Here is a 27,946-nt window from a genome sequence, read left to right as displayed (position 1 = left end):
TCTGTGCTGTATGGGTTCTTTATATTTTCCTAAATTTATTTATTTAATTGTAAAATTATTTTATACATAAAAATCTTTAACATGTATTTTTCGGAAATTTGTTTATTATTTAATTAAACACAAAAAAAGAAGCATATTTAGCTTTATAACAAATTTTAAATATAAATATTTCCGGATATTTATTTTATTATAAGTACCTTGTTTAGTCTTTTCTTTCTGTTAATGTTTTTATTTAAAAAAAAATCTTTAACCTTGGGAAAATTTTTACAGAAATGTATATAAAATTTCTTAAATATATCCATTATTAATGTTACTATTAAATATTTTAAATAATGATGCCAGAATATAACAACTTTTCCTTGACTTCGCCATTTTTGTTCTTAAAATCTTTCGACCAATCAACAAAAAATCACTAATATCTAGGTTATTAAAAAGTCTCTAGATAATACGTCTGTTCTTTTCTAAAGCCCCTTGCACAATGCTAGGCAATAGACAATAAGAACAGAAATAGTATTTATTCTCTGCTCCTATTGGCGAATATTTTCTGTTCCGCGTATTTATTGGTCAATAGTTTCTATTCCTTATTTCTATTGCCTGTTGCCTAGCATTGGCCGCATTCAGTAAACTCAACCGCTAAGTAGCAATCGAACATGATTGGTTTCTACTTTCAGGTCCGACCAATCAGCGTCGAATTACATCGGAAAATCTAGTAATGTTGCCCAACTGTTGAGTCTGCTGAATGCGGCCATTGGCTGCGTTCAGCAGAAAGAGCTGCTTTGCAACTGTTGTAAAATTCGTGAATCTGATTGGTGTATGCTCTTAGATCCAGTCAAAATTAAGAGCATACACCAATCAGGCTCACGAATTTTACAACAGTTGCAAAGCAGCTTTTTCTGCTGAACGCAGCCATTGTGCAAGGGGCTTAAAGCCCCTTGCACAATGCTAGGCAACAGGCAATAAGAACAGAAATAGTATCTATTCTCTGCTCCTATTGGCGGATATTTTCTGTTCCGCGTATTTATTGGTCAATAGTTTCTATTCCTTATTTCTATTGCCTGTTGCCTAGCATTGTGCAAGGGGCTTAACTGAAGTTGGCCGAGCGTCGAGCGCGGGCGCATGCGCAGCATCCCCTCCACGCGCGCTCCAAGCGTGCTACTGCGCATGCGCCGTGGACCTTTCCCCACTTACTTCAGTACGCTACAGACCACGGAGCGCTTCGGAACTCGGTGAGCGGTCTCCCTCGGCGAAGTTATGATACATGTCGGTAACATTAATCGCGAACGCGATAATTTCGCGCGGAATTGACGAGAGATGTCGCGGCGCGTCTGTCAATGAACGCGAATCTATCCTCCTCCCTGCGGGTTGACCCGGGCGTGACGGCGCCACGGGCGAGCCGGATTCTCCGTCGCCGATCCATTCCGTCTGCCCCAACCGCGCTTCACGGTCATCGATGAGATAGTCGTCTGCGAGCCGCGGGACGTGGTGAAACGTTAGGATAGATCGGTGTCGTGCGTGGGCCGCTTAGGCCGAAAATGGCGGAACGGACCAAGGTGACTGCTCCGGCCACCCGGCCCGTGCCCATGAAGCTGTTCGCCACCTGGGAGGTGGATCGCACCCCTCCGAATTGCATACCCAGGTAATGGATTTGTGACGGTCGCAGCCAACTGCTTATTATTCATTGCGGTCGAGATTCGCTCGACGCTTATGCATGACGCTTATGCATGGACGCTGAGCGAACGCGACTGGTCTTTTGTACGCCTTCTTTTCTCTCTTTGGATACGTGACTTTTTGTTATATTTCCCGAATTGGAGAACTGCTCGTGAGCAGGTGAGACGCGTTGCGTTTCTCTTGACGATTGCTGAGTCGCATCCACGGGACGACCGCAATCTGTCAACGGAAGCTGACAGATACGCGAAAACGGCGGAGGGGAAGATCCGCGATCGTCGATATTATTTCGCCTTCGATGTTGCTTCGCGAAAATCGCGGATAGGCGGTATTTATTGTTATACTCTTCCGATATATCGACGAGTGACACTTGGAGGTGTGTCAATGCGAGAAGTTAATACGGGGCAAACTATTTCTTGTTATGCACTTGCGAATATCGATGGCTGATTAAGAGATGCATTAGGAAACAATGGAATATTAACAATATTCTAATTGCGAGTTTCTTGTCTTCAAATCGAATTGAAATTAGAATTATAATACGGAGAAAAGAGAGATGAAATTAATATTGAAATTAATATTTTTTTAAATTTACATTAATTAGTCAACGTGTTTTATTTTTTTATCTTATTTTTATACAAGTAATGAAAATAAATAAATATAAACAAAATTTCTTTCGGTATTTCATTTTCAAACATGAAACCCATTTAAATTTTCTTCAAAATAATTAACATATATGTTTTTCAAAAATTATATCAATAAATAGAAAATAAAAACAAACTTATAATTAAAGTTTGTCGTATTATATGTAACTTTTAATAGATCAATATAATAAATATTTTCACAACATATTTAATACTATATATTGTCTATTTAGATCATTTATTACCATCTTTCGTTCAAGATTTAAATTTCTTAGGTAGTTTTATAAAGTAGTTATAATTAATTACTCTTTTAATTTTAATTCATATTTATTTTTTTCGAAAAATATTTAGATGAGAGGAAAAGAAACTTAGCCACACTGCATTTATCGAATAATTTATTCTAAGAAGCAGTAGCAGAGCGTTTTTTTTTAGCGTCAGAAAACAATATGTGTTAATATATATTAATCAATATATATTAATAATTTTCGAAAAATACAACAACATTGTAACAACATATATTAATATATATTAATAATTAATAAATAAAAAATATTGTAATTATTCTAAACAAATTTCTGGGACTTTTCAAGTCGAATTGAAATTAGAATTAATACGGAGAAAAGAAAGATGAAATTAATATCTTTTGATTCTATATTAATATTCAATGGATTTTATTGAGATATTATTTTTATATAAATAATAAAAAATAAATAATATAAATGAAACATTTAAATTTTCTTAAAAATAATTATATATATACACAATTTATATTTTTCCAAAATTATATCAATAAATAAAAAATAAAAAACTTATGATTAAAGTTTTTCATATTATATGTAATTTTTAATAGATTAATATGATAAATGTTTTCAACATGTTTAATACTGTATTTTCTATTCAAATCATTTACTACCATCTTTTGTACAAGATTTAAATGTCTTATATTAGTTCTATTATAAATAATCTTTTTTTAGTTTTAATGTAATTCACGTTTCCTTGAAAAATATCTAAAAATGAGAGCAAAAAAACTTAGTCATACCTCATTTATTGAATAATTTATTCTAAGAAGCAATAGGAGATCGAGGAATATTTTAGCGTCCGAAAAATACTTAACAGACATGTATCAATCATCTTATCTGTCATACGACTTACAATTAGTTACTATTCCTTGAACTATATCGTTAACGATAAGAACGTTAAACTACGAAAATATAGACTGTTTTTAAATTTACGGCATAAAATCGAAGATGGACATTACGCGAATAAACATCTATCTAGTATTTTTTTTAGACACAGATCTATGATCGATTGTTTTTAAATATTTACGCTATGTGTCTCAAAACTGCGGACGTTTTTTTTTTTCGTTAAATATTGTCAGTCGATTTAGAATCGATCGCAAAGCTATATTATGAAAAAAATACAGCCCATGTATATTTTTATTTTCGATTGCAAAAATCGCATTGGCATGAAATACGATTATTGTATTTTTGACTCTCGATTGCGCTGCCAAACTACTAGTTTGGCAACACGTGTTTGGCAAAAGGAAATAGTTAATTCGGTATAAATTCGGACGCAAAGTAGCCGTAATGCTACATAGTTGATATTGATGCTGGTTAATATTGCGGTTGACGCTACGATGCTACGTCGATTTTCAAGAAGTTACTAAAAATAGATTTTTCCGAAATGCTTTACAAACATGTTGCAAGCAGAATTTCCTGTAAATATAGCGGACTATCGACGATATCTTGTAACTCAAAGAGCACTCGGTGTGCTATGACACATGGATCTTCACGAATCTATATTTAAATTTAAATTTAAATTTATATTTAAATTTAATAATTATGTCGTCTATTTTTAATTTTTAAATATTTCTACATTTGTTTCTTTCTATGCGAATAATTTTGTTTCTACGGATCGATCATATCTTTAAAAGAGTGTTGTTTCTATCAGAAATAATGTGTTTTCTTTTCTTTATTTTTTTTCGAATAATCCACTGTAGCGAATTTTATTGTTGAAATGTGATTATTCGTGTAATTCGGATCATCCGAACGTTATTTCATCGCTCGTTGTTTCACAAAACGTTTAGCTGAATTTAATTTAAGTCTATCACGAATCCACTAATGTCAGATCAAATCGTGCAAATTGGCCTCGAACCTCGTCATCGTTCACATGTAAAATAAATGAGAACCTGTACCACCTGTAGTTCTACCCTCTGCATCTATATTTAGTATTCGCCTCCCCTTTCCCAACCACGGAAAGCTTTTTCATAAATAACGATGATCGCCCGCTTCTCCCCGCGCTTCTAGCAATAAGGGTTTCGTCGACGATGCTTCCACGTGGTATAGGTTCTATCATCGAGAAGTAAATTATGTACGAGCAGTGTCTGGAGAGAGAATAAAGACCGATTGGCCGTAAAAAAAGAAAAAGTTTTTTTTATAAAGCAGTAGTTTTACTGTCAAAATTTAGCATATATATACTTATATTTATTTAATATGTATTTATTTATAAATGTATATTAAATAAATATAAGTATATATATGCTAAATATTAATATATATTTATTAATATATATTTATTTAATATTTATTTATTTTATTCTATCCTTCTCAGTCCTTTGTTCGATTTTTCGAACGTGGTGATCTCTCTTTCATATACTGTGTTACGCAACAGATTATCACACGTCTATAGGACCTACAGTTTAATGCTGATTCCAAACGGCTAGATTAGAGAGGTCCTCATGGCAAAATTTCTCGGTGGTTTGCCATTGGCTTCCGAGAGAGGAGCGAGCGTATACAATTTTTCGGTTCTACCGGGAATCGAACCCGGGGCCTTGTAGCCCTTTGGTTTTGTAGAATAGTGCGCTATCTACTATGCCACGTTTCGCTCCTTTTTATTTTATTCTATATATATATATATATATATATATATTTTTTTTTTCAATATAAAATTTCCATCAGAATTTTGAGAGTTTTTATATATCCTTGTCGAGGCAAAAGTGCTGGTATTTAATAGTAAAGGTAAAAAAGGCAGGAAAGCATGGAAATGGGACAACAAAATAATAGAGGAAGTAGACAATTTCAAGTATCTGGGATTCACGTTTAATAAGAAAGGTAATTATGCCGATCATATAAAAGAACTGAATAGGAAAGGAAGGATCGCTGCAAATAGGGTTTGGGGTTTAGGAGAAAGATTATGCAAAGATGATTTTTATAGCAGATGGATGCTTTTTAAGTACCTAGTGAAAAGTGTAATGGAGTATGGAGCAGAGATATGGGGGTGGAGTGAAAAAAAAGAGTTGGAAAAAGTCATGATGGATTATGTAAGATGGGTGTTTAGGCTAGATTTTTGTACACTGAGGTATGTTATATTAAGGGAATTAGGATTGGAGAAATTAAAAATTGGTTGGGGTATAAGAGCTATGAGGTACGAGAAAAGAAGCAGAGAGAAACAAGACGGAAGTTTGGTAAGGGCATGCTGGGATGAAAAGGACATAATGGCTAAAAAGAAAAAGGATGTATATAATTTGGAATGAGAAAGATTTTATAATAACAATGGTTGGAGCTCAGAAGTAATAAAAGAATTAAATAATGAAGGTAAAAATACTGAAGGCTTAGTAAGAATAAGGGAACGGGATATTCAAGGGCAAATAATAAACAGTAAAATAGCAGAGACAAGGTATAATACAAGGTACAAAGAGATAGAGGTGAGAAACGAAACACCCAGTTATTTATTTAAAAAAAACCTGGATAAAGTGAAAACAGGAGATGAGATTAGAGTGATGGTAAAATTAAGATGCGGCAATTTAGAGGATACAAATAAATATTGGCTGGACGAAGAAGATATGAAATGTAGATTCTGCAAGATAGATAGGGACAATTTAGACCATTATATAAGCGAGTGCAATATCACAAGTAAGTGGTTTGAGATTCTAGGTAGGAATAACAAAGAAAGACTAGAGAATACATGCGATGACAAATTTAGAGTGGAAAAAGGAAAGGTGTTAAATAGATTATGGAAAGGAAGAGAGGAATGCTATAAAAAAAGATAGGATAAAGGAAAAGAAAAATAAGAAAGAGAAATGGGGAAGGAGCGTGAGTAGGAGCAGTAATGGAAATAGCTTTAAAAATATAACGGTTGTAAATAATATTGTATTGCGGCGTTTATGTAAAGAGGAAAGAGGGATGATGTGTGGATGGATGTGTGTTCTTTTAAGTAAGAAATGTAAACCAAGTCCTTTTCTTGGCGTATAGATGAAATAAATAAAATATATATATCCTTGTCGAGGAAAATGTCGTTGCTAATATATTTAGCTCGTTTCTTTTTGTATGGAAATTTTTAGTTGTTGATTCCAATAATAAAGATCTTTTTAATTGTTGACTCCAATAATAAAAAAATATTTGAACATATAAATTAATAAATATGACGAATGATGTGTTAAAAAAATTTAATAAACAAATATCATAATCATGGAACGTTCTGACTTGTATTTCTTCAGTCACGTTATTGAATTTCATAAATGGATGAAACATACATAATTTGCAGGAAATGTATAATGTGAAAAAGAAAAACACATTATATTGTCATGAAAAGCCGATATTGTTATTCTTTACATATTATCGCACAATATCAGCTTTACATGATAATGTAATATGATTTTCTTTCATATTACAAATTTGTTGTGAGTTTTACTTTATTCATTTATGAAATTTAATGTGGCTGGAGGAATACAAATCAATATAGAAATGCTCTACGATTATTCGTTTATTAAATATTCTTCATGACACATATCATTCGTCATATTTATTAATTTACACGCTCGAGCAAGCTTTCATTATTGGAATTAAGTATTTTAGAACGAGCTCTTTTCTAAGTAAATATTAATTTCTAAGTAAATTTTCTCACTAAATTTATTATTCATATTTTTAGTTACTCCCGAGATGAATGATCTTTCAAAAAATTCCTTTCTTTCCATCGCGGAATTTCCGGAGCAGTTGACAGACGTCAGAGCAATGCGCATTGCAAGGGAGAGGATTGCGGAGAATTCGAGTTTGGGGGAGGGGGTAGAAGAGGGTTGATAAATTTGACGATCGATTTTAGCCGCGTGTTAATGTTTCCATGCGGAAACCTTGCGAGATCCTACGATAATCGGGCACTTAACGGGACCAGTAATCGCTCGTTTTGATCCGATGTGACTCGACGAGGAACGATAATCCCGATAATCCGCAGTATTTGTCCGCCTCCTCGTCGGACCTAAATCACACTTTTGTTTTTATATACGATAGTACGCGACCGGATCCGATGCACGTACTATATCAACGTACAATGGGCTTTTGCCGGCCCCTCGTATTTCGTAGATGTTTCAATTGTCACGCTAGTCTCGTCCCCCAAGCTTCGAAAGGAATTACATCGATTGATATTATTAATTCATGTACCTTGTAATTTTTTTCGAACTGCGAATGCTCGATCAATATTCTTTGAAATATATCGCTGAGACTATTCAGGTTTAACGCTAAAATACGTGGGTCGTTTGATAAATTTCTGTGAAATTGCGCCACAATCCATTTGACTTGTTGCTTGTAAAGTTCCCTTTTTCGTACCCCTCCAAAAAAAATTTCAGGCAAAAGTAACGCATTGTTTACGTTCGATAATCATTTGAAGCGAGTGGTTTGGTTGTTGTTACAAAAATGAAAAAAAAAAAAAAAAAATTTAGCAAAATTACACGAATTGGGTTTCGAATTAATTCCTCATCCATCCTATTCTCCGGATTTGGTTCCGCGCGAATTCTTCCTGTTTCCAAATTTAAAAATCTAGCTCGATGGAAAGAAATTCTCGTTGAACGAGAAGGTTGTCGCCGTCAACGAGTATTTTGCAGGCTTTGAGACAGCCTATTTTTCCGACGGTATTAAAAAATTGGAAACTCGTTGGACCAAGTGTATAGACCTCAATGGAGACTATGTTGAGAAATAACGTAGATTTTTTCCAAAAAAATGTGTTTTACTTGCTTTTTTACCGAACTTATCAAACGACCCTCGTATATACGAACGGGGCTTCAGAGAGCCTATTTTCTAATCTATTTTCACGCGCTATTGGTTGGATTCTTGCTCGAATCTCTGTTCCTCTAAGGTGATCTCTTTTCGTGTGGATCAACCTTGAACTTTAAAATACTATCTTACTTTAGCATAACTTGAGATTGATTTATCGCTGCTTTTTTCAGGCTGTGTTCCTTGACGTTAACGCGCTTAGTTATACTTCGACCCCTCGGCTCGGATCTGGCGTCCATCAGCATCGCGGTCAAGATGCAGAGCTCCAAAAGGACCCTACGATCCAACGAGATGGCTATACCGACCGGAGGCATACTCGATACGGAGTTGGAGTTGCAGTTCGCGCTTCAGTATCCGCATTTTCTCAAGAGGGACGGCAATAAGCTCCTGATATTATTGCAGAGACGAAAGCGATACAAGAATCGTACGATGCTCGGATACAAGACTCTTGCGGAAGGAGTCATTAACATGGCGCAAGTAAGTCGGAAATTTCGGTTTATCCGACCGAGAGACAGGATAACTATCATAACAACTATTAGCATTCTCTTAAAGTAATATTTAATAATTAAAAGAGATATACACTACTCAAAAAAAAATAGGGAACACTTTTTGTACACTAAAAATTGGGCTATTTTCTAAACGCTGAAACTCGTCGAAAAATCATCGTAGACAAACAATTAAAAAAGCATTTTGAAGCTTGAAGTTGCAACTTTAATGCAGTTGGTGGTTTTTAAAAATTTTTTTATCTTCCTTATTCTACGCTTTAAAAAAGAACACACTATTTAGTTCCTTGAAATTATGTATTTTTAACACGCCGCAACTTGATAAAAAAATTTTTCTCGAGAAATTCAATTAAAATTCCATAAACTACATTTTGCCTACAAAACCCTTTTTTTAAATTTTTCTACGATTTTTTCTGACCGAGTAATATGATTTTGAAAATAAGCCAGTACTTTTTAGATATGATCTCGATACTCGGCGAAAAATTATCGTAGACAAAAAAATAAAAAAGTATTTTGAAACTTGAAATTTCAACTTTAACGTGCTATCGTTAGGTCTTTAAAATTTTTTATCTTCTTTGTTCTGTGCTTTAAAAAAGAACATTGTTTTGTTCCTTAAAATTACGTATTTTTGACATTTCGCAGTTCGATAAAAAAATTTTTCTCGAAAAATTCAACTCAAATTCCATAAACTATAACATTTTCTTTATAAAAGAATGTTGGTTTCGAAGTCATGTAGCTCGGTCAAAAAAAATTGTAGGAAAATTTTTAAAAAAGCGTTTTGAAGGCAAAATGTTGTAGTTTATGGAATTTGAGTTAAATTTTTCGAGAAAAATTTTTTCATCATATCTAAAAAATACTGGTTTATTTTCAAAATCATATTACTCGGTCAAAAAAAGTCTTAGGAAAATTTTCAAAAAAGCTTTTTGCAGGGAAAATGTTGTAATTTATAGAACCTGAGTTGAATTTCTCGAGAAAATTTTTTTTTATTAAGTTGCGGCGTGTTAAAAATAATTTTAAGAAACTAAACAGTATGTTCTTTTTTAAAGCGTAGAATAAGGAAGATAACAAAATTTTTAAAACCACCAATTGCGCCTTAAAGTTGAAACTTCAAGCTTCAAAATGCTTTTTTAATTTTTTGTCTACGATGATTTTTCGACGAGTTTCAGCGGTTTGAAAATAGCTCAATTTTTAGGGTACAAAAAGTGTTCCTGTTTTTTTTTTGAGTAGTGTATGTTTCTCAAAAAAAAGGCAATTAACATGCGAGACTTGCTCTTATTACATTGACCTGATTAATCAACCTATGCTACAGGTGCTGCAGAAGCAAATGGACCTCGAACTGGAACTTGTGTCGGACAAAGCGGAAAAATACGGCGGTCATTCGGTCGCGTTGGCACGCGTGAGTGTTGTCGCTCTAAGTTCCCAACCAGTCGACCACGACAAAAGACTGATGAACGATCCCAACGAAAGACTCTGCCCGGAATTCAGCGACGAAGAGGAGGAATTTAGTTCTGAAGGTGAAGCAGAGGGCAGCGACAGCGAGCCTACGTTGGAGGTGCACAGGCGAAAGAATCGCGGAAAGATCCCAACGAATGCCAGGGTGCGTGAATGCAATATTTCAGGCTTAGATCTCTTCGCCCATCATGACGATTATATCGGAAATATAACGGTGTTATCGTATTTTGCAGCAAAGAAATTTGAAACAAAAGTTTATAGCTCTGCTGAAGCGATTTAGGGTATCCGAGGAGTTGGAGCACGATCAAGAAGAAATCGGCCAAAAACTTTCAGGTGTGTGTCTGTATAATATATATTATATGAAAAAAATTGAGACATAAGATCCAAGATTTTTAAAATTCTTATGCATTCAAGTGTGCAATGTGCTAAAAAAATTTTTAGAAAATGTTAAATAGAAAAAATCGAAGCAATGTTTGGAATAAATGAATTATCTATTTGAACGATTCATTATCTTGTTAAAGGTGGTGATATGGAGATAGAAGAATTGTTCGATGAATTGGAGGACTTATCGGATAGTGGACCGGAATTGGATACAATGTCTGTTAGTAGTACACCGAAGCCATCGCTAAGACCGTTTTTCAGTTCCAGTCGATCCCTTCTCGCTCCGCCTCATTCCGGTAAGTAATTGCGCATAACGATTATTCGCGCGTATCCTAATGAAATGTGCGATATGTGTGATATGGCAAAGGTATTTTATCAATTCGTTCTTGAAATTAGTTTGCCGATGTTGCGATTTAATACTGAAGCATAACGCAGCGTGTTAAAGGCTGGTGGTGTTTAAACAAATGTATTATTAAGTCATATATAACGTTATACGGTAAGGATTGAAAGATACATTACATTTCAAACACGTCGTATTCGACTCGCTTTCGCTCTAGATTATCAATTACACCCATTAAATTCTCATCTTTCGCAGTTGAACGTCATTTTATTGGAATTTAAAAAAAAAAAATATTTCTAGTTTGAAATTACTTCTTCGATTTTTTACAAATTTTCTCTCCAAAGATGATACTTTTGATATGTTACGCGTTATAAAAAAAATTGATGCAGAAAAAAATTTTTTGCTTTTTTATTATATTTGATAATATTTGCAAAATAAGAAATATTTTTTTATATAAAAAGATTACTAAAAGTTAATTATAAATTATATATCTCTTCTCTATATTTCTTTTGATGTTTAAAAAAAACAGCTATAAATATATTTTATTTATATTTATTGTAAAAAAATATAATCATGTATATGCTTGTCTTTTGTATGCAATTGTAAATATTGAGATAAAACTGAAAATTGTTTGAGATTAACGTTCCTGCATTTTTATTAGTTTGCAGATTCAAAACATTTTGAGAAAAGTGATAATCTATATTTTATATAATTCTGATAAAAATTCCATAAAAATGAACGATTTATAACTGCCAAAAATGCGTTTATTATTCACGACTCGACTAGGCTGTTGATGTTTTGGCGAGGCAGCATGATGTGGCTGTTGCAATTGAAATATTTTTTACAGGTTCGTTTAAAGTTTTTATTAACGAATTACTCAAAACGCGAATTTTGGATTAAAAGAAACTAACAATTAAATGTTTGCGTGTATACATTTATTGATTTGTATTGGCATACAAGCCATTTTTTTTAAGACTTAAGTATAGAAATAAAATTTTTTATCGTACTTCTTATAGTTCAATGAATTGAGATCCTTTATATGATAAGTAGAACCGGTATATAATTCTTTTAGAGAACGATAAGGTTTTTAACATTTTTTTTCTTTATTTATGTAATCGTACATTTCTTTTGGATAAAGAGAGTGCAAAAAAACTTTATTTAAGTTTTATTTAAGTTTTTTAAGAATACATATATAATTTTATATAATTTCTTATTAAAGAGAATTATTGTTATTAAAGGTATTTTAGGAAAGATGGGAAAGCTAGATGACAAACACAATTGTTTGATCGAAATTAAAAGGCTCTAGATTACTGCCATTGAATTATGACGTGAAAAACGAAAATATGATTGAATTTTTTCTTGCAATATATATTAAAATAAATTCATTTTTTTTTCTACATATCATCTATTATAAAACAGATTTTTTTTATTATTAAATATGCAGAAGAGTTTTTTTCAATTTATGAATTAATAAATGTGTAAATATCGAAAGATCATTGAATTAGTTATAAAAATAAAAATTATTTTTGCTGGAAATATAAAATATGCAGATTTAAAAAATGTACATGTAGATTTTTATTTATAAAGAGCAACCAAAAAAGTTTTCAATATATTTCAACAAATTGTACTATCGAATACGAGTGATGGAACGTACGAAGAAATCAATTTATTTCGATATATAATGCACGAAAGAGATTCGTATGAGTTTTTGAAACGTCATAAATTCAGCTGGAACGAACAATTAAAGGCCCATCGTCGATTTGTCTAAGAATTAGGTCCTTAAAAGAACTTCATAGCTTACTCAGATACAGATCTTCTGAACTAAGTGAAAGTCTGGTGGGTTGGCTTTGCACTGTTGCATGTTACGATTCGATAGTAGTAACCAGCGAGGACACTGGAACTATCTCGGCGACTACCACGTGTCAGCAGCCCTCGGGTCAGCCGGCTAGAGAGAAACACCGTGTCGGACACACAACTCCAGGTATGTAAATGTCGATTAATTCCCTGAAACCCTATGAGGACGAAAAATAGTTGGAACGTTCTAAGGACTCCGCTTCTTACCAAACAGCACGTATCTTGCGTTTGTGAATAAAGCATGCAACGTAAGATATATATCATTGAGGATAATGTAATAATCTGCCAATCTTTCTTTGAGCGAGATATCTATAATCGTTACATTTCAATCCTTGTTTCTCCAAGTTACGAACTGGACGTACGAGATACGTCCGAAAAAAAATAGGATTTAAATTTTTTTTTAAATTATATTATACATATATATTAACATATATTATACATATATATTAATACATATATATTTTATACGCATTTTATACTTGTAATATAAAATATGAGGGAAAAATGTTGAGAAAGCAATTCAGCAACGACGAATTTTGTAGATTGGAGAAGAAACTCCAGCGCATGAATGATCTTGCTAATCAACAGAAGCTTGGTGTTTCAATCACATTTGGTAATTAAGTGGCTTCGCGACTTACATTTTCACGAGCAACGTAATTTACACACACACACACACAAACACAAACACAAACACACACACACACACACACACACACACACATATATATATATATATATATATATATACAGGGTGGCCCATTTTAATCCATCCAGTCGAATATCTCGAAAACCAAGCCCGGAAGAGAAAAATGTTTCAGACAAAAGTTGTTTGGTTTCGAGGGGGCCATAAGATGGTACCATTGGTTTGACCTTGAAGAGTCATTTGAAGGTCACGTGAAGGTCACTTCAATTTTTTTAAATGGAACACCCTATATATTTTTGCACATTCTTGTAGCTTATCTCGAGAGCTTTCCAAAACACTATAATTAAGTACCTTTTCGTTAAGTACTTTTTGAGTTATGAGGCTTGAAATAATTTCTTAATTTTACATAAACCGTAAAAAATATCTTGTAAAATATTCATTTTTCGATTATCTTACCTTAATACTTTTATGTACAAAATAATGAGAGGAATCAATTGGTGTAAAGAAAAAACATAGTTGTTTTTAAGAGAAAATATGGAATTGTTAATTGCAAATTACATATTTTTTCTTCAAAACAACTATGTGTTTTCTTTACACCAATTGATTCCTCTCATTAGTTTGTACGTAAAAGTATTAAGGTAAGATAATCGAAAAATGAATATTTTACAAGATATTTTTTACGGTTTATGTAAAATTAAGAAATTATTTCAAGCCTCATAACTCAAAAAGTACTTAACGAAAAGGTACTTAATTATAGTGTTTTGGAAAGCTCTCGAGATAAGCTACAAGAATGTGCAAAAATATATAGGGTGTTCCATTTAAAAAAATTGAAGTGACCTTCACGTGACCTTCAAATGACTCTTCAAGGTCAAACCAATGGTACCATCTTATGGCCCCCTCGAAACCAAACAACTTTTTTCTGAAACATTTTTCTCTTCCGGGCTTGGTTTTCGAGATATTCGACTGGATGGATTAAAATGGGCCACCCTGTATATATAAATTACACCTTAATTTTTTCCTCTAAATAATGCAACATGTCTTTCTAATGTAGCCAAATGCAAGAATAATCGAAGTGGCACGTTTCTCACGTATCTAAAAAGAAAATTCAATCGAGCACTTTTACCTCTAACTCTCTTATACCGCGTACCTATACATTTAGCATGTCATTTTGTATCTTCTATTATTCTTACTTTCTTCTCTCTGAAGAAAAAAAGATGAAAAGAGAAATACTATTTCGCTAAAAAAAGTCTACGAAGACACGTCGATGTATTGTTACAAGTTATTTTCAGTGTAAATAAATATTTGTGTTGGTATTTAATTTTCTTGCAGTTATTCCTATATATATATACAAATTTTTCCGAATACACTATTGGTATCGAAAGATGCGCCGTGTAACGTGTGTATCCGTAATTTAATTGCGAGAGCCTGTGTGTGTTCCCCTCTACAAACCACCCTGCTGTGTGTCTCTCTCTTTTGCGGCTCCTTGTATGTAATCTTATTAGACTTCGATCTGTGATCTCCGGCCTGTGTATCTCTCTATCTACTCGTATACGTACGTATCCTTTACTCTGTCAATCTTAATCATATACTCCGCTTTCTCTAATAACGCTGCGAATCGCACACCATCTCACATGTCGTTTGCAATAATACCCTGTAGCAAATATCACGTACGATTTACGCGATCTCTCGGCGTTCATTTCAATTTGACACCGCGTGTGCGAAACCATTGCCATTTATCGCGAATATTAAAATATATATATATATATATATATATATATATATATATATATATATATATATATATATATAACAGACGCCACGTGTATACCTTCGCATCTAAAGTTAGACACCTCCTGCGTCGAATTTGAACTGCTTCTCTAACACGCGTAGGAGAAGTTAAACGTACATACATAGCGAAAAAATAACCCAGCAAACACCAAGTAACAGTTATATAACTGTTAATTATAATTTCCTACTCAACAATATAACTGTTACATAACTGTAATATAATGGTTACATAACTGTTATGCGTTACATAACTGTAATATAACACATAACTGTAATATAACTTACATAACTGTTATGCGTTACATAACTGTAATATAACTGTTACATAACTGTTATGCATTACATAACTGTAATATAACACATAAACTGTAATATAACTTACATAACTGTAATATAACACATAACTGTAATATAACTTACATAACTGTAATATAACACATAACTGTAATATAACTTACATAACTGTTATGCGTTACATAACTGTAATATAACTGTTACATAACTGTTATGCATTACATAACTGTAATATAACACATAACTGTAATATAACTTACATAACTGTAATATAACACATAACTGTAATATAACTGTTACATAACTGTTATGCGTTACATAACTGTAATATAACTGTTACATAACTGTTATGCGTTACATAACTGTAATATAACTGTTACATAACTGTTATGCGTTACATAACTGTAATATAACTGTTACATAACTGTTATATAACTGTTATGTGTTACATAACTGTTATATAACTGTTACGTGTTAAATAACAATTATATTGTTGAGTAGGAAATTATAACTAACAACTATATAACTGTTACTTGATGTTTGCTGGGAAGATACAATATTTAAAAAAATAGTCGAAAGAAAAATATATATTTTTTTTGGTACTTTAATTAATGGAAAAAGATCACAATTCATGAGCATCTATTTATAATGTATTCAATGTGAAAGTGTTTAATTTCAGGTACGAAGATGTGGCGACTAGTGCACTTTTCGAGCAGTTTAATATTTTAGCACATTAGTCGTGCTTCTCTTCACTTTACACTTTCTTATCCCACTTGAATACTTATGCAAAGTCTTCCAAAACCACCGATATTCAAGTATTAATTATAAAAAAAAATAAAGACGTTCTCAACATTCTTCAGATATATCAATAACGTTAATGCTGACTGAAAATCAGCTGATTGAGACAATTGAGGATTTCGAGGAAATTTTAAGAAATAAAATGTCTTGTTCTTTTTGATTACATAATCTAATTTTAATTTTAAATTTAGTTGGTCGATATGTGTTCAATATCAAAACATCACAAGCTTGCTTGTATCCAACAGATGAGGGAGAGACCTTTAAATGTATCGGTGATTTTGAGACGCAGTCTCTATATTATATTCGCTACATAGCATCCCGATAGAGAGTAACGAAATCTTTTTGCAGAGCGTGGAGTGGACAGGCAGAGCGATGACAGTTCTCGAAGAGCCGACAGCGATTCCCATCCTGAAAACTGGACGGATCACGAAGCGAACGATCCGCCGAATTACGTAGCGGGTTCACCGCCGAAATCCGAGCAGCCTAACAAGAGCGAGGGTTCCGAGAGAAGAAGCAGACTCTTCGCGCGCGACAGAGGAACGCCGGGTAGTAATAAATCCAAGAAGCACAGTCTGAGCGTTGATCTGAAACCCTCGGCCGATTTAAATAGCACAGAGGTAATTACGGCTAATAACGAGCTCTTTGTGCGTCGTCTTATCGCATGATGTTAGGCACATCATCGGGATGTTCATTCGATTATCGTTAATTTCTCGCATCCACTTCTCCTCTTCTTAAGCATTAATCAGCGCATTGTACAGGGTGTCCTAGACCACCCGTACACCCCTTTTCTTTCAAAAACTAAGCATTTTAGAGAAAAACGTTTTCGACAAAAATTGTATGGTTTTGAGGGGAACATAAGATGGTGTCATTGGTTTGACCTTGGATGGCATCGTTAAGGTGAGGTCAAGGACACCTTTAATTTCTTAAATGGAACCACCTATTTTTTATTGCATATTCTTATAACTTATATCGAGAGCTTTCCAAAACACTATAATAAAGTATTTTTTCATCAAGTACTTTTCGAGTTATAAGGCTTGAAATAATTTCTTAATTTTACATAAACCATAAAATATCTAGTAAAATATTCATTTTTCGATTATCTTACTTTAATACTTTTATGTACAAAATAATGAGAGGAATCGATTGGTGTAAAGAAAACACATAATTGTTTCGAAAAAAAAAATGTAATTGTTAATTGCAAATTACATTTTTTCTTTCGAAACAATTATGTGTTTTCTTTACACCAATTGATTCCTCTCATTATTTTGTACATAAAAGTCGAAAAGTACTTGATGAAAAAATACTTTATTATAGTGTTTTGGAAAGCTCTCGACATAAGCTATAAGAATATGCAATAAAAATAGGTTAGGTTAGGTTCCATTTAAGAAATTAAAGATGTCCTTGACCTCACCTTAACGATGCCATCCAAGGTCAAACCAATGACACCATTTTATGTTCCCCTCAAAACCATACAATTTTTGTCGAAAACGTTTTTCTCTAAAATGCTTAGTTTTTGAAAGAAAAGGGGTGTACGGGTGGTCTAGGACACCCTGTATATTAGATATTTGCGAATTTTTTATTAGATACATTGCGTAATATTCTTAATTGAAAGACCCGAGAGTTGATGTAATTGTAAGATCATGTTTATTAATTTCAGCCGAGAAAAGCTTTAGTCGAGCAACTTGGTCGTATATTGCCAGATGATAGTTTACCGGAGGCTGTGTCGCTCGTATCAATAGCAGATCCTGGTGGTGCGGTCCTTGCCGCGAGATTGCAAGAGAGAAACCACAAGGTCCTGACAACCGTCTCCCCGGCTGACATCCGTGCAACATTCACATGCTTGGTTACGCGAATACAAAAATTGTAATTCTTTTAAGATTTCTAACTCTTTATTGCAAAATATGAATTTTTTCCGTACTGTATATTAAAATGAATCCTTTTGTGTGTCATATTTCAAGTTCATATTTGAGAACATGAAACATTTTATATATCAAATATATACAGGGTGGGCGAAAAGTTTCGAAACAGTCTAATATTTTGGAAAGGAAGCATTTTACAAAAAAATTTTTCATATAAAAGTTGTAGGGTTTAAAAAGATCTATTTACTAATCTTATCAGTTTGATCTTGGAAGCCATCGCCAAGATTAGGAGAAGATCAAGTTGAATTTCTTTATATGGAACCTCCCCCTTTTTTATTGTACACTTTTATTGCTTATTTCAAGAGCTTTCCAAAACACTGTAATGAAATATGTTTTATTAAGTACTTTTCGAGTTATGAGGCTCGAAATAATTTCTTAATTTCATATAAACTATAAAATATTTTGTAAAATATTTATTTTTCGATGATTTTACCTCAATACTTTTATGCACAAAATAATGAGAGGAATCAATTGGTGTAAAGAAAACACGTAGTTGTTTTTAAGAAAAATATGTAGCTGCTTTTATTACAAATTACATATTTTTTCTTAAAAGCAACTACATGTTTTTTTTACATCAATTGATTCCTCTCATTATTTTGTGTATAAAAATATTGAGGTAAGATCATCGAAAAATGAATATTTTACGAGATATTTTATAGTGCATGTAAAATTAAAATACTTTATTATAGTGTTTTGGAAAGCTTTCGAGAGCTTTCCAAAACATAAGCTATAAAAATGAACAATAACAAATGGGGGTACCATTAAAAAAATTCAACTTGACCTTTTCCTAATAAAAATAAAAATAAATTCTTAATAAATAATAATAAATTTCCTAATAAAAAATAGGAGGTTCCATTTAAAAAATTGAAGGTGACCTTCAAATGACTTTTCAAGGTAAAACCAATGACACCATCTTATGGCCCCCTTAAAACCATACAACTTTTGTTTAAAACATTTTCACCGAAACCGCCATGGTTTCGAGATATTCGAGTGTGACTTTGGCGACTGATAAGATCGATAACTAGATCTGCTTAAACCCTATAACTTTTATATGAAACATTTTTTTGTAAAATATTTCTTTTCCAAAATATTATCGTTCCGGGACTTTTCGCGCACTCTGTATATATACAGGGTGTCCCATTTTAACTTTCACACTCGAATATCTCGAAACCATGGCGGTTTCGGTGAAAATGTTTTAAACAAAAGTTGTATGGTTTTAAGCGGGCCATAAGATAGTGTCATTGGTTTTACCTTGAAAAGTCATTTGAAGGACACGTGAAGGTCACCTCCAACTATTTAAATGGAACTCCCTATTTTTTATTACTTATTCTTGTAGCTTGCCTCGAGAGCTTTCCAAAACACTATAATTAAACATTTTTTCATTAAGTACTTTTCGAGTTTGAGGCTTGAAATAATTTCTTGATTTTACATAAATCATCAAATATCTAGTAAAATATTCATTTTTCGATTATCTTACTTTAATACTTTTATGTACAAAATAATGAGAGGAATCAATTGGTGTAAAGAAAAAACATAGTTGTTTTTAAGAAAAAATATGTAATTTGCATTTAACAATTCCATATTTTTTCTTAAAAACAACTGTATGTTTTCTTTACACCAATTGATTACTCTCATCATTTTGTACATAAAAGTATTAAGGTAAGATAATCGAAAAATGAATATTTTACTAGATATTTTGTGGTTTATATAAAATTAAGAAATTATTTCAAGCCTCATAACTCGAAAAGTACTCAATGAAGAAATACTTTATTATAGTGTTTTGGAAAGCTCTCGACATAAGCTATAAGAATAAGTAATAAAAAATAGGGGGTTCCATTTAAAAAATTGAAGGTGACCTTCACGTGACCTTCAAACGACTTTTCAAGGTAAAACCAATGACACCATCTTATGGCCCCCTTAAAACCATACAACTTTTGTTTAAAACATTTTCACCGAAACCGCCATGGTTTCGAGATATTCGAGTATGAAAGTTAAAATGGGACACCCTGTATAAGAGCATTCATCTTACTAGAAAATAATATTTAAGGAAAATTCGCTAAATCTCTCTTTATATTCAGCTGCAACAGTTCTGCAAAACCACCGGCGCCTATAAAGGTAGTCATCGCCGGAGGGGACAGTTTCATAAACGCAGTTCTCCGTCACTACGTTGATCTGCTGAGCTTCAGATCGCCGGATTGGCAAAACTACATGAAATTTTTGGTGGTGCCACTAGGTTCGAATACGTTAACAAGGTATCTCAGTTCCATCGATTCCAAGTATTCGATGCTCTTTGGGGACGAGTGGAAAGAGCTTTTGGAGAGGGAAGGTGGCGGCTCGATTGAAGGCGCGGCGCGAGTATCGGAATATCTAGCCACAGCGAGTACAGTTCTATTGTTACCTATAGCAGAAGCTATGGTTACATACAGGTAATTGATTTAAACATTTCTTTTAATCAATCTTGAACAATGATGGCAGTGAAAAGAGATGAATTTTATTCGTAGGGAAACGGACGACAGCAGTCAAATCTTCATTCCCTTCATAAATGACGTTCGCGTGGGTTGCCCGGACAGCAGTTCTTCCGCATCGGTCGATATGGAGGAGAGTAATATTAGTATGTCTGGTTCTCCACCTTCCTTACCTCCGCCGACTTTGCCGGTTCCACCTCCTGGAAAGTTGACACCACCCAGCAGTCCTAACGTAGGCCAGCCGGCGAGAGAAGGGTGGGAACCAGTCGAACTTCAGCTGGATTATTGGGGTAAACAGACTCAAGGTGAAAAGGGAAAGAGCACGTTACGTCAAGCTTTCAGAGCGTTGCACGTACAAAGACTTCCTTCGTTTGGCGAAGCTCCGGGACATCACTTGTGTATGAATTATACGACAAAAGAGAAGAAGCAGAAAAGTAAGAATGTTAATCTACGTATTTCAAAAAGACTGAATAAGATTAATTTTTTTCATTGTAATTAGAATATGTAAGATACAAGAGCAGAGACTTACTGGAAAAATGTTTTGTTTTAGTAATGAGATTGGGTAAAAAGAAGGAAAAGGAAAAGGAAAACGAGCCAAAGAGTCAAACAGTGGATGGCGTGACGCGTCTTATATGTTCTGCGAAGACACACAACATTCCATTAAGAGGTAAAAGATTCTCATATTGATTAAATTTTCAGGATTTTAATTTTTATATACAATATTTTTGTCGAGTACACATGATATAGTGAACACCTGGATTTCAGAATCGTTTCTTGTTTTTTCGCTCCTTTTTTATTATTAATTAAATAAAATATTAAAGTGCAATTAATCTAGATTTAATTGTATATTAATCACTTAGTGGTGGTAATTATTCCTGCTACAGTGAGCATTGATGGTACCGAGTGGTATGGTGTAAAATTCTTCCAACTATCAGCGCAATGGCAAACACACATCAAGACATTTCCGATAGCGTTATTGGAATATAATCCACAGCAACAGACATTGAATGCTACATAAATCTAGATTTCCGTTGTTATAGTATAAAGGCTTTTAGCAATTTACTTACATATTCTATATTATGAACGATAAACGCTAATATTTGACTCATTTTATACGCAGACCCAATAACCATCAACTTTTTAAGACTGCTTAATAAAAATTAGATTTTAGCGAATATTGCAAATTCCAATATATTCGAGATGTACATTACATTCATTCCATTATTTATAATAGTGATAAAAAATATTTAAACATTTGGAATATTTTTACGTCATGCAAAATGTATAGTTGTGTGAGATAAGCGTACATTACGTCTAAGGGGTTCATATGATGCATGTACGTCTTGAAATGAAATTACGTTATAAAATATAATTTATGTGCTTTTGTTTAGATAATATATAATTATCTCTCGATGAATATTGATGAATATTATAATTATCGCAGCAACACATTATATAAATCATGTATTCATTTGTCGACATATCACAAGTAATTAGAACAAATATGTCCATTTATATAGAGAGTTTGTTGGTTATGGGAATGCTATTATATACTAAAATTTTCTATCAGACATATTTTTTATGACAATACGCTGTTCAATTCAATACCGAGATGTCTTTAAATAGCGAGATTTAGAGATATCTCAGCAAATTTAAGTTTTATTTAGCGAAAATATGGTTTCAAGTTATTATTTTTTACTTTTATTTAATGTTAATGTTTACTAATTTCTATCAATGTCTTGAATTATTTCATTATTATCAGTCGTGTAAATTAAAGATATCTCAAAATCTCTTATTTAAGATGTTTTAGTATTTCATAATAGAGTAACAATGTGTTAAAGCAATTTTGTTGCTCTCTTATCCAAAAATATGAAATTGTTCTTTGTTCGAGAACAAATAACAATTTTATTGCAAAATTTAATCGTTCTAGTTTTTTTACTTGAGTTGCATGTTACGTGTATATACAAACAAGGATGTGCAATCAATTAATCAATAATCAATAATTGTTACAATTTAATATTTCGATATGCGAAATATCGAAAAAATTTTTAAAGATGGTTTGATGGCATGAAAGAAAAAGAATAATTTTGTTTTTTAAAAGGAACTAATTTATTAGCTCTCAAAATACCTGAGATTTTTTTTATCAAATGACAAATATATATATTTTTTCTCTTTTGCCCCCTTGTTGTTTTCTTTTTTGCTAATTTGTATCATTGATGTCAAGATGAAGAAAAATATTTTTTCGAGTAATCTTGAAATATTTCTGACATTCTACAAAAATATTTTTCATAAATAAAAAAATTATATATCTAAATTTCATGTATAACTTTATTTTAGAAACAGTCAGCATCACAAAAAAATAACATATCCTTTCTTTCCATCAACCATCTAAAGATTTTTTATTGTTTTAATACTTATTGATGAGATAACCGATTACACGGCATATCCTGCATTATTATTTTATTACAAATTCCGGATTTCGGTGTTTGTAAGATGAAATTTGGAAATTCTACTGCCATAGAATGCTAAAGCTGATTCTATTTTCTTCTAATTTTTGGCCTCTACAATTGTCTCAAATTATGACGTCAAATAAGAACTTATAAATATAGATTTTTTTAAATTGCTGATAATTATTTAATCCTGACTTGCATTTTTTATTTATGATAATATAAAGAGTAAAATAAGTTTAATGCAATTTTGCGAGAACATATGTAAAAACAGAGGAGGAAAGAATAGTTTTGTGATAACAATATTGAAATTTTGTTATTGAAAAAATAAATTCGGAAATCTATTATACTGAAATCCGAAATTTGAGGTATGAAACACGCTATATAAAATTAAAAAGATGCGCAGATATTCTAGAAGAAACATTATTGCTGAAGAAGTCTGTGATACAGGCAAAAAATATTTTAGCGTACAAGATTAGAGAGATGATACTATACGTGCGCGATATATGAGATTGGAAATTTAATGAATACACGAAAATTATGAAGATAATAATGAAATAAGTATATAAAAAAATATTTTTAAAGATTGCTCATTGCCAGTGAGTCATCGATTATAATCCTATTTTAACATTTGGCTTTCTCTGAAATATTTTTGCGTCTTATTTGATAAAGTATCTTTTGTCTCCTTTTACAAAGAAAATACTCTCTTTTAAAAGTCTATCGATTAAAAATATATTTTTATTTTCTTAGATTTAATTTTCCCATTATACTCACGTTAGTGCATATCAGTTTTACGTAAATTTTGCTTCCTTAAAAGACGAGGACGATTGTGATTTTTTTATGGCAGATTAACATAAACAAGAATTTATATATACTATATATACTTATTTTATAGAAAATTTCTTCCGTTTGTTCAAACGACTCATTTTGCGTGTTATTTGTTCATTTAGTTCTTATATCGATTCTTATAAGATTCATATCAGAAACATCTTGAAGCAAGGTATTGCAAAATCATTATAGAACAAATAAAGAGTCTCTAATCCTTTCGAGAGAAATATCACGAATTATTTACTAATATATATTAAAAATAAAAAATTAAATTAATATAAAATTGACTTTATGCAATGTATTTGATTTAAATATATGAATATATAATTATTGTTTTTTTTTTTAACTGACAGAACATTTGACAAAACATGTGTAAAACTAGCTGACAAGCAAATTTTTCATCTCATAATTATGCGTTAAAACTCTTAAACTTAACGCATTGTATATGGCTTTTCTCTGAAAGGATTAAGAGACTTTTTGTGAATAAATCGTGATAGATTTTTTGACTTCTTTCTTTTTTGATTTGACAAAAAAAAGCAACAGTATAATAGATGATACTGTTTGCGCGACGTAGTTGTCGTATTGACTGCCTAATGCCAAATTAAAAGAACAGAAATGCCTACTCAATTTGTGTCCGAATGTTAAAGAAGAGAAAAAGAAAAGAGAATACTCTCTCTTTATAACGGCGTCCTCTAGATATTGCGATTAAAACGATGGCATCGATGTGATGATCGTATCTCTTGCCAAAGTATATACATAGCAAAATATCTCTATGTTTGCGCTCCCCTTTGCTAGTCTGCACAATTAGCTGTTAACGCGTATCTCGAGTGATATGATCGTAGTCGTATATTTAACATATTTTCTGGCTGATTATAAAAAAAAAAAACAATGCCGTTCATCTCCGAGACCACCGAGTAAAATAATAATTCCTGATACATAAATTAATAGAATAATCCCAGCAAACATCAAGTAACATTTATATAACTGTTACTTGGTGTTTGCTGGGATGTATGCATGAGGTAACATGTGGCCATAACAACATAGTCTTTGAGGGTAAAACTCACAAGCGGCTGTATCGATAATTGATTGCAAGAATATGCAACATTAATGAGACTCGTCGGAAAACGAACTATACTTTAGAAAGAGGAGAAAGATTGAAAAAAATCGTTATATTGCGTATCACGTGTATCTTCAAAGGGAAAATACACTTGCTCCGCCAAGCATGCTGGAAGGAAGTCAGCAATTTTATATATATATATATATATATATATGATATACATCCTGTATATTCTCTAGTTTCCTCCATACAGCACAGAATATTGCAGCAATATTATTAATATTATTGTTATATATTGCAGCAACATTGCAATATTGCCGCAATTACTGCAATGTTCTGTGCTGTATGGGTCTTAAATGAAACACTGCATATCGATAGACTCGAGATTTCCTTATTTATTTGTTGCTTTTCAAAGTCTTGTATAACGTTTTAGCTTCACGAGCATCTCTTCGTGGTGTTCTTTACTTAATCACATTGCGTGTAATTTTTTTAAGCTTTTTGTTCTCCGAGACCCAGCAAACACAGAATATTGCAGCAATATTACGGCAATATTACAACATTGCAGCAATGTTGTTGCAATATTCTGTGTTTGCTGGGGAGGATGCTAAACTGACCCAGCAAACACAAAATATTGCAGCAATATTGCGGCAATATTACAATATTGCAGCAATATTGCGGCAATATTACAACATTGCAGCAATATTGTTGCAATATTCTGTGTTTGCTGGGGAGGATGCCAAACTGACCCAGCAAACACAAAATATTGCAGCAATATTGCGGCAATATTACAACATTGCAGCAATGTTGCTGCAATATTTTGTGTTGGGTGGGTGATTTGCTTCACGTTAATACATCCAGTGTGTTTAGAGGCATAGTTTAGATGAACGAAGCGAAATTAGGTCGCAGAGATAAATCTGCGAAATCGAAAGTGCAAGATTAAGAATTGTCTCGTCGACTCCTCTTGATTAACTTATTTTTGCGAAGCACATGCAGGTTGAGCGTTTACAAGGAAAGGGATCATCAATCTTGGCTGATCGCTCTCTACACGAGCGTTTTGTGCTTCCGAACTTTGTAAATGCGATACCAAAGGTACATTGAGAGAATGTGACCCGAATCTATATAAATATATAGTCGCAAAAATTCTGTATACTCAGAGATTAGTATTGTTTTCTTTTTTTATATGAATTATAGCAGTTCCTTCCTCTATCGATTTTATTGTAGTTGTATCGTTTTTTTTCTTAAGTACCAATCGATATTAAATCGTATCATTATGTATATAAGGATATAAATTTTAAGATTATATCGCTAGGATATTAGAAAGCCAGCAATCACGTGCTTACGATCGAATTGTAAAAAGAAAAAAAAAGAAATAATTTGATTCAATGAGAATGTTTTCGCTTCCTTATGCTAAGGAAGCGTAGTGTGTATAGTGTAAAATATGAATATGTATATATAAGCGTGTGTGCGCACGTATATTGCAATTCTAGTCAAAATATGAGGATGAGCGTTGCGTAATCGATGCGTGTTGAATATGCGGGATACGGAGTGAAAATAATCGCTTTATCTGCTTCGTTATTTGCGAGTGTGTGTTTTATCACTAGGCAGCGTTTTAAACCGATTACATTATACGATCGACACTGTGTTATTCGCGAATGATCGTCAGCACGTAATTGTATGGTAGCTTCCCAGCAAACACCAAGTAACATTTATATAACAGTTATATTGTTGAGTGGGAAATTATAACTAACAGTTATATAACTGTTACTTGGTGTTTGCTGGGTTCATCGCGAAAAATTCTCACTGTCATTTTGCGTACAGCGAGTTTTATCGCGTACGGACAGACCGGCTCAAAGCTTACAATAATTACAAGAAGTAATATATATATATATATTAAATATATATTATTCTATAATATATATTATTCTTCGGTAAAATATAAGGAAAGGATTATTAGGTGACGTTCGACTTTCCTAGACGTCTTTATCGTGCTTATTATATACATTACATGTAAATTGTTGTCCCGATACTCGCAAAAAATTCAAGAATCTGTAAGAGATTTTTTTTTGTAAAGCGAAAGGAAACTCAGTTTAACGTGAAATAGACAGCAAAATTGGGACAATTAAATTTTTGTATCCACAAAGTCGCTTTCTCCTGTTGTTCCATTAAAAAGCTACGCGTGAATAATGTTCGGTCAATCAAATCTAGGAATGAACATTGTAAACGTGTGTGGAAATCTATTTCATTGCACTAAGCAATTATCTGTGTGTGAATATTAATACATGAACACGTGTATATAAAATAAAAGAGAAAAGAAACAAAAAAACGTAACATATTAAAGTGACTTGATGTTTGATGAGAGAGTCAAATACACTGTTTATTGTTAAGAGAAGGCTTTTCAAATGTTTATACTGATAATATGCTCTGCAGTAGTGTACAGCTTATAAACGTAGAATATGCGTATGAGAGAAGTGTGTATGTGTGTGTGTGTGTCTCGACACTTTACAATAAATTTATTCACCATGTTAGTGTACATGTTGTGAAATATTTATATCATTTTCGAGTACTTGCGATTTATGTAAAATGTAGTAATTTGAGAGTGAATGTAGGAGAAATAGAGAGAGAGAGAGAGAGAGACAGCAATATCTATAAAAGCGATATAAATGTATTATCAGGCAAATTGAGAGTAGATAAATAGATAATTATTCATCGTTCAATGTAGAGAAATGTTGAAGCGTTTAGCATTACAGCTTTTCGAAGTTATACATTTGATTTATCAAAATCAAAAGGCGCAAATTCCGAGAAAGGCTGAAATAAATTTGTATAAATCGTA

At 32.5% G+C, this 27,946-nt stretch overlaps 1 protein-coding gene across 4 annotated transcripts; it reads left to right on the top strand.

Annotated features, from left to right (window-relative positions):
* The first annotated feature begins 1,257 nt into the window (after window positions 1-1,257).
* Window positions 1,258-27,946, top strand: Krt95d (phosphofurin acidic cluster sorting protein KrT95D). 4 transcript variants are annotated; one of them, XM_083080913.1, is made up of 12 exons: window positions 1,258-1,636; window positions 8,521-8,824; window positions 10,160-10,447; window positions 10,536-10,635; window positions 10,824-10,979; window positions 12,903-13,004; window positions 16,749-17,017; window positions 18,058-18,263; window positions 20,398-20,745; window positions 20,821-21,218; window positions 21,335-21,451; window positions 21,645-27,946. In XM_083080913.1, exons 1-12 carry the CDS (start codon window positions 1,533-1,535, stop codon window positions 21,800-21,802), a joined length of 2,550 nt encoding a protein of 849 aa, XP_082937039.1. In that variant the 5' UTR covers window positions 1,258-1,532; the 3' UTR covers window positions 21,803-27,946. The 4 variants fall into 4 exon arrangements, with proteins under 4 accessions (XP_082937039.1, XP_082937041.1, XP_082937037.1 ...); XM_083080911.1 differs by having other exon boundaries at window positions 1,261-1,636; window positions 12,900-13,004; XM_083080914.1 differs by having other exon boundaries at window positions 1,266-1,636; window positions 12,900-13,004; window positions 21,669-27,946.

The sequence above is a fragment of the Camponotus vicinus genome, unplaced genomic scaffold (assembly GCF_025532165.1).
Source record: "Camponotus vicinus isolate PSW18456_S1 unplaced genomic scaffold, iyCamVici1.0 SCAF_10, whole genome shotgun sequence".
Lineage (NCBI taxonomy): Eukaryota > Metazoa > Arthropoda > Insecta > Hymenoptera > Formicidae > Camponotus > Camponotus vicinus.
Note: the sequence above shows the minus strand (reverse complement) of the source record. Positions and strands in the feature narration are given on the sequence as shown.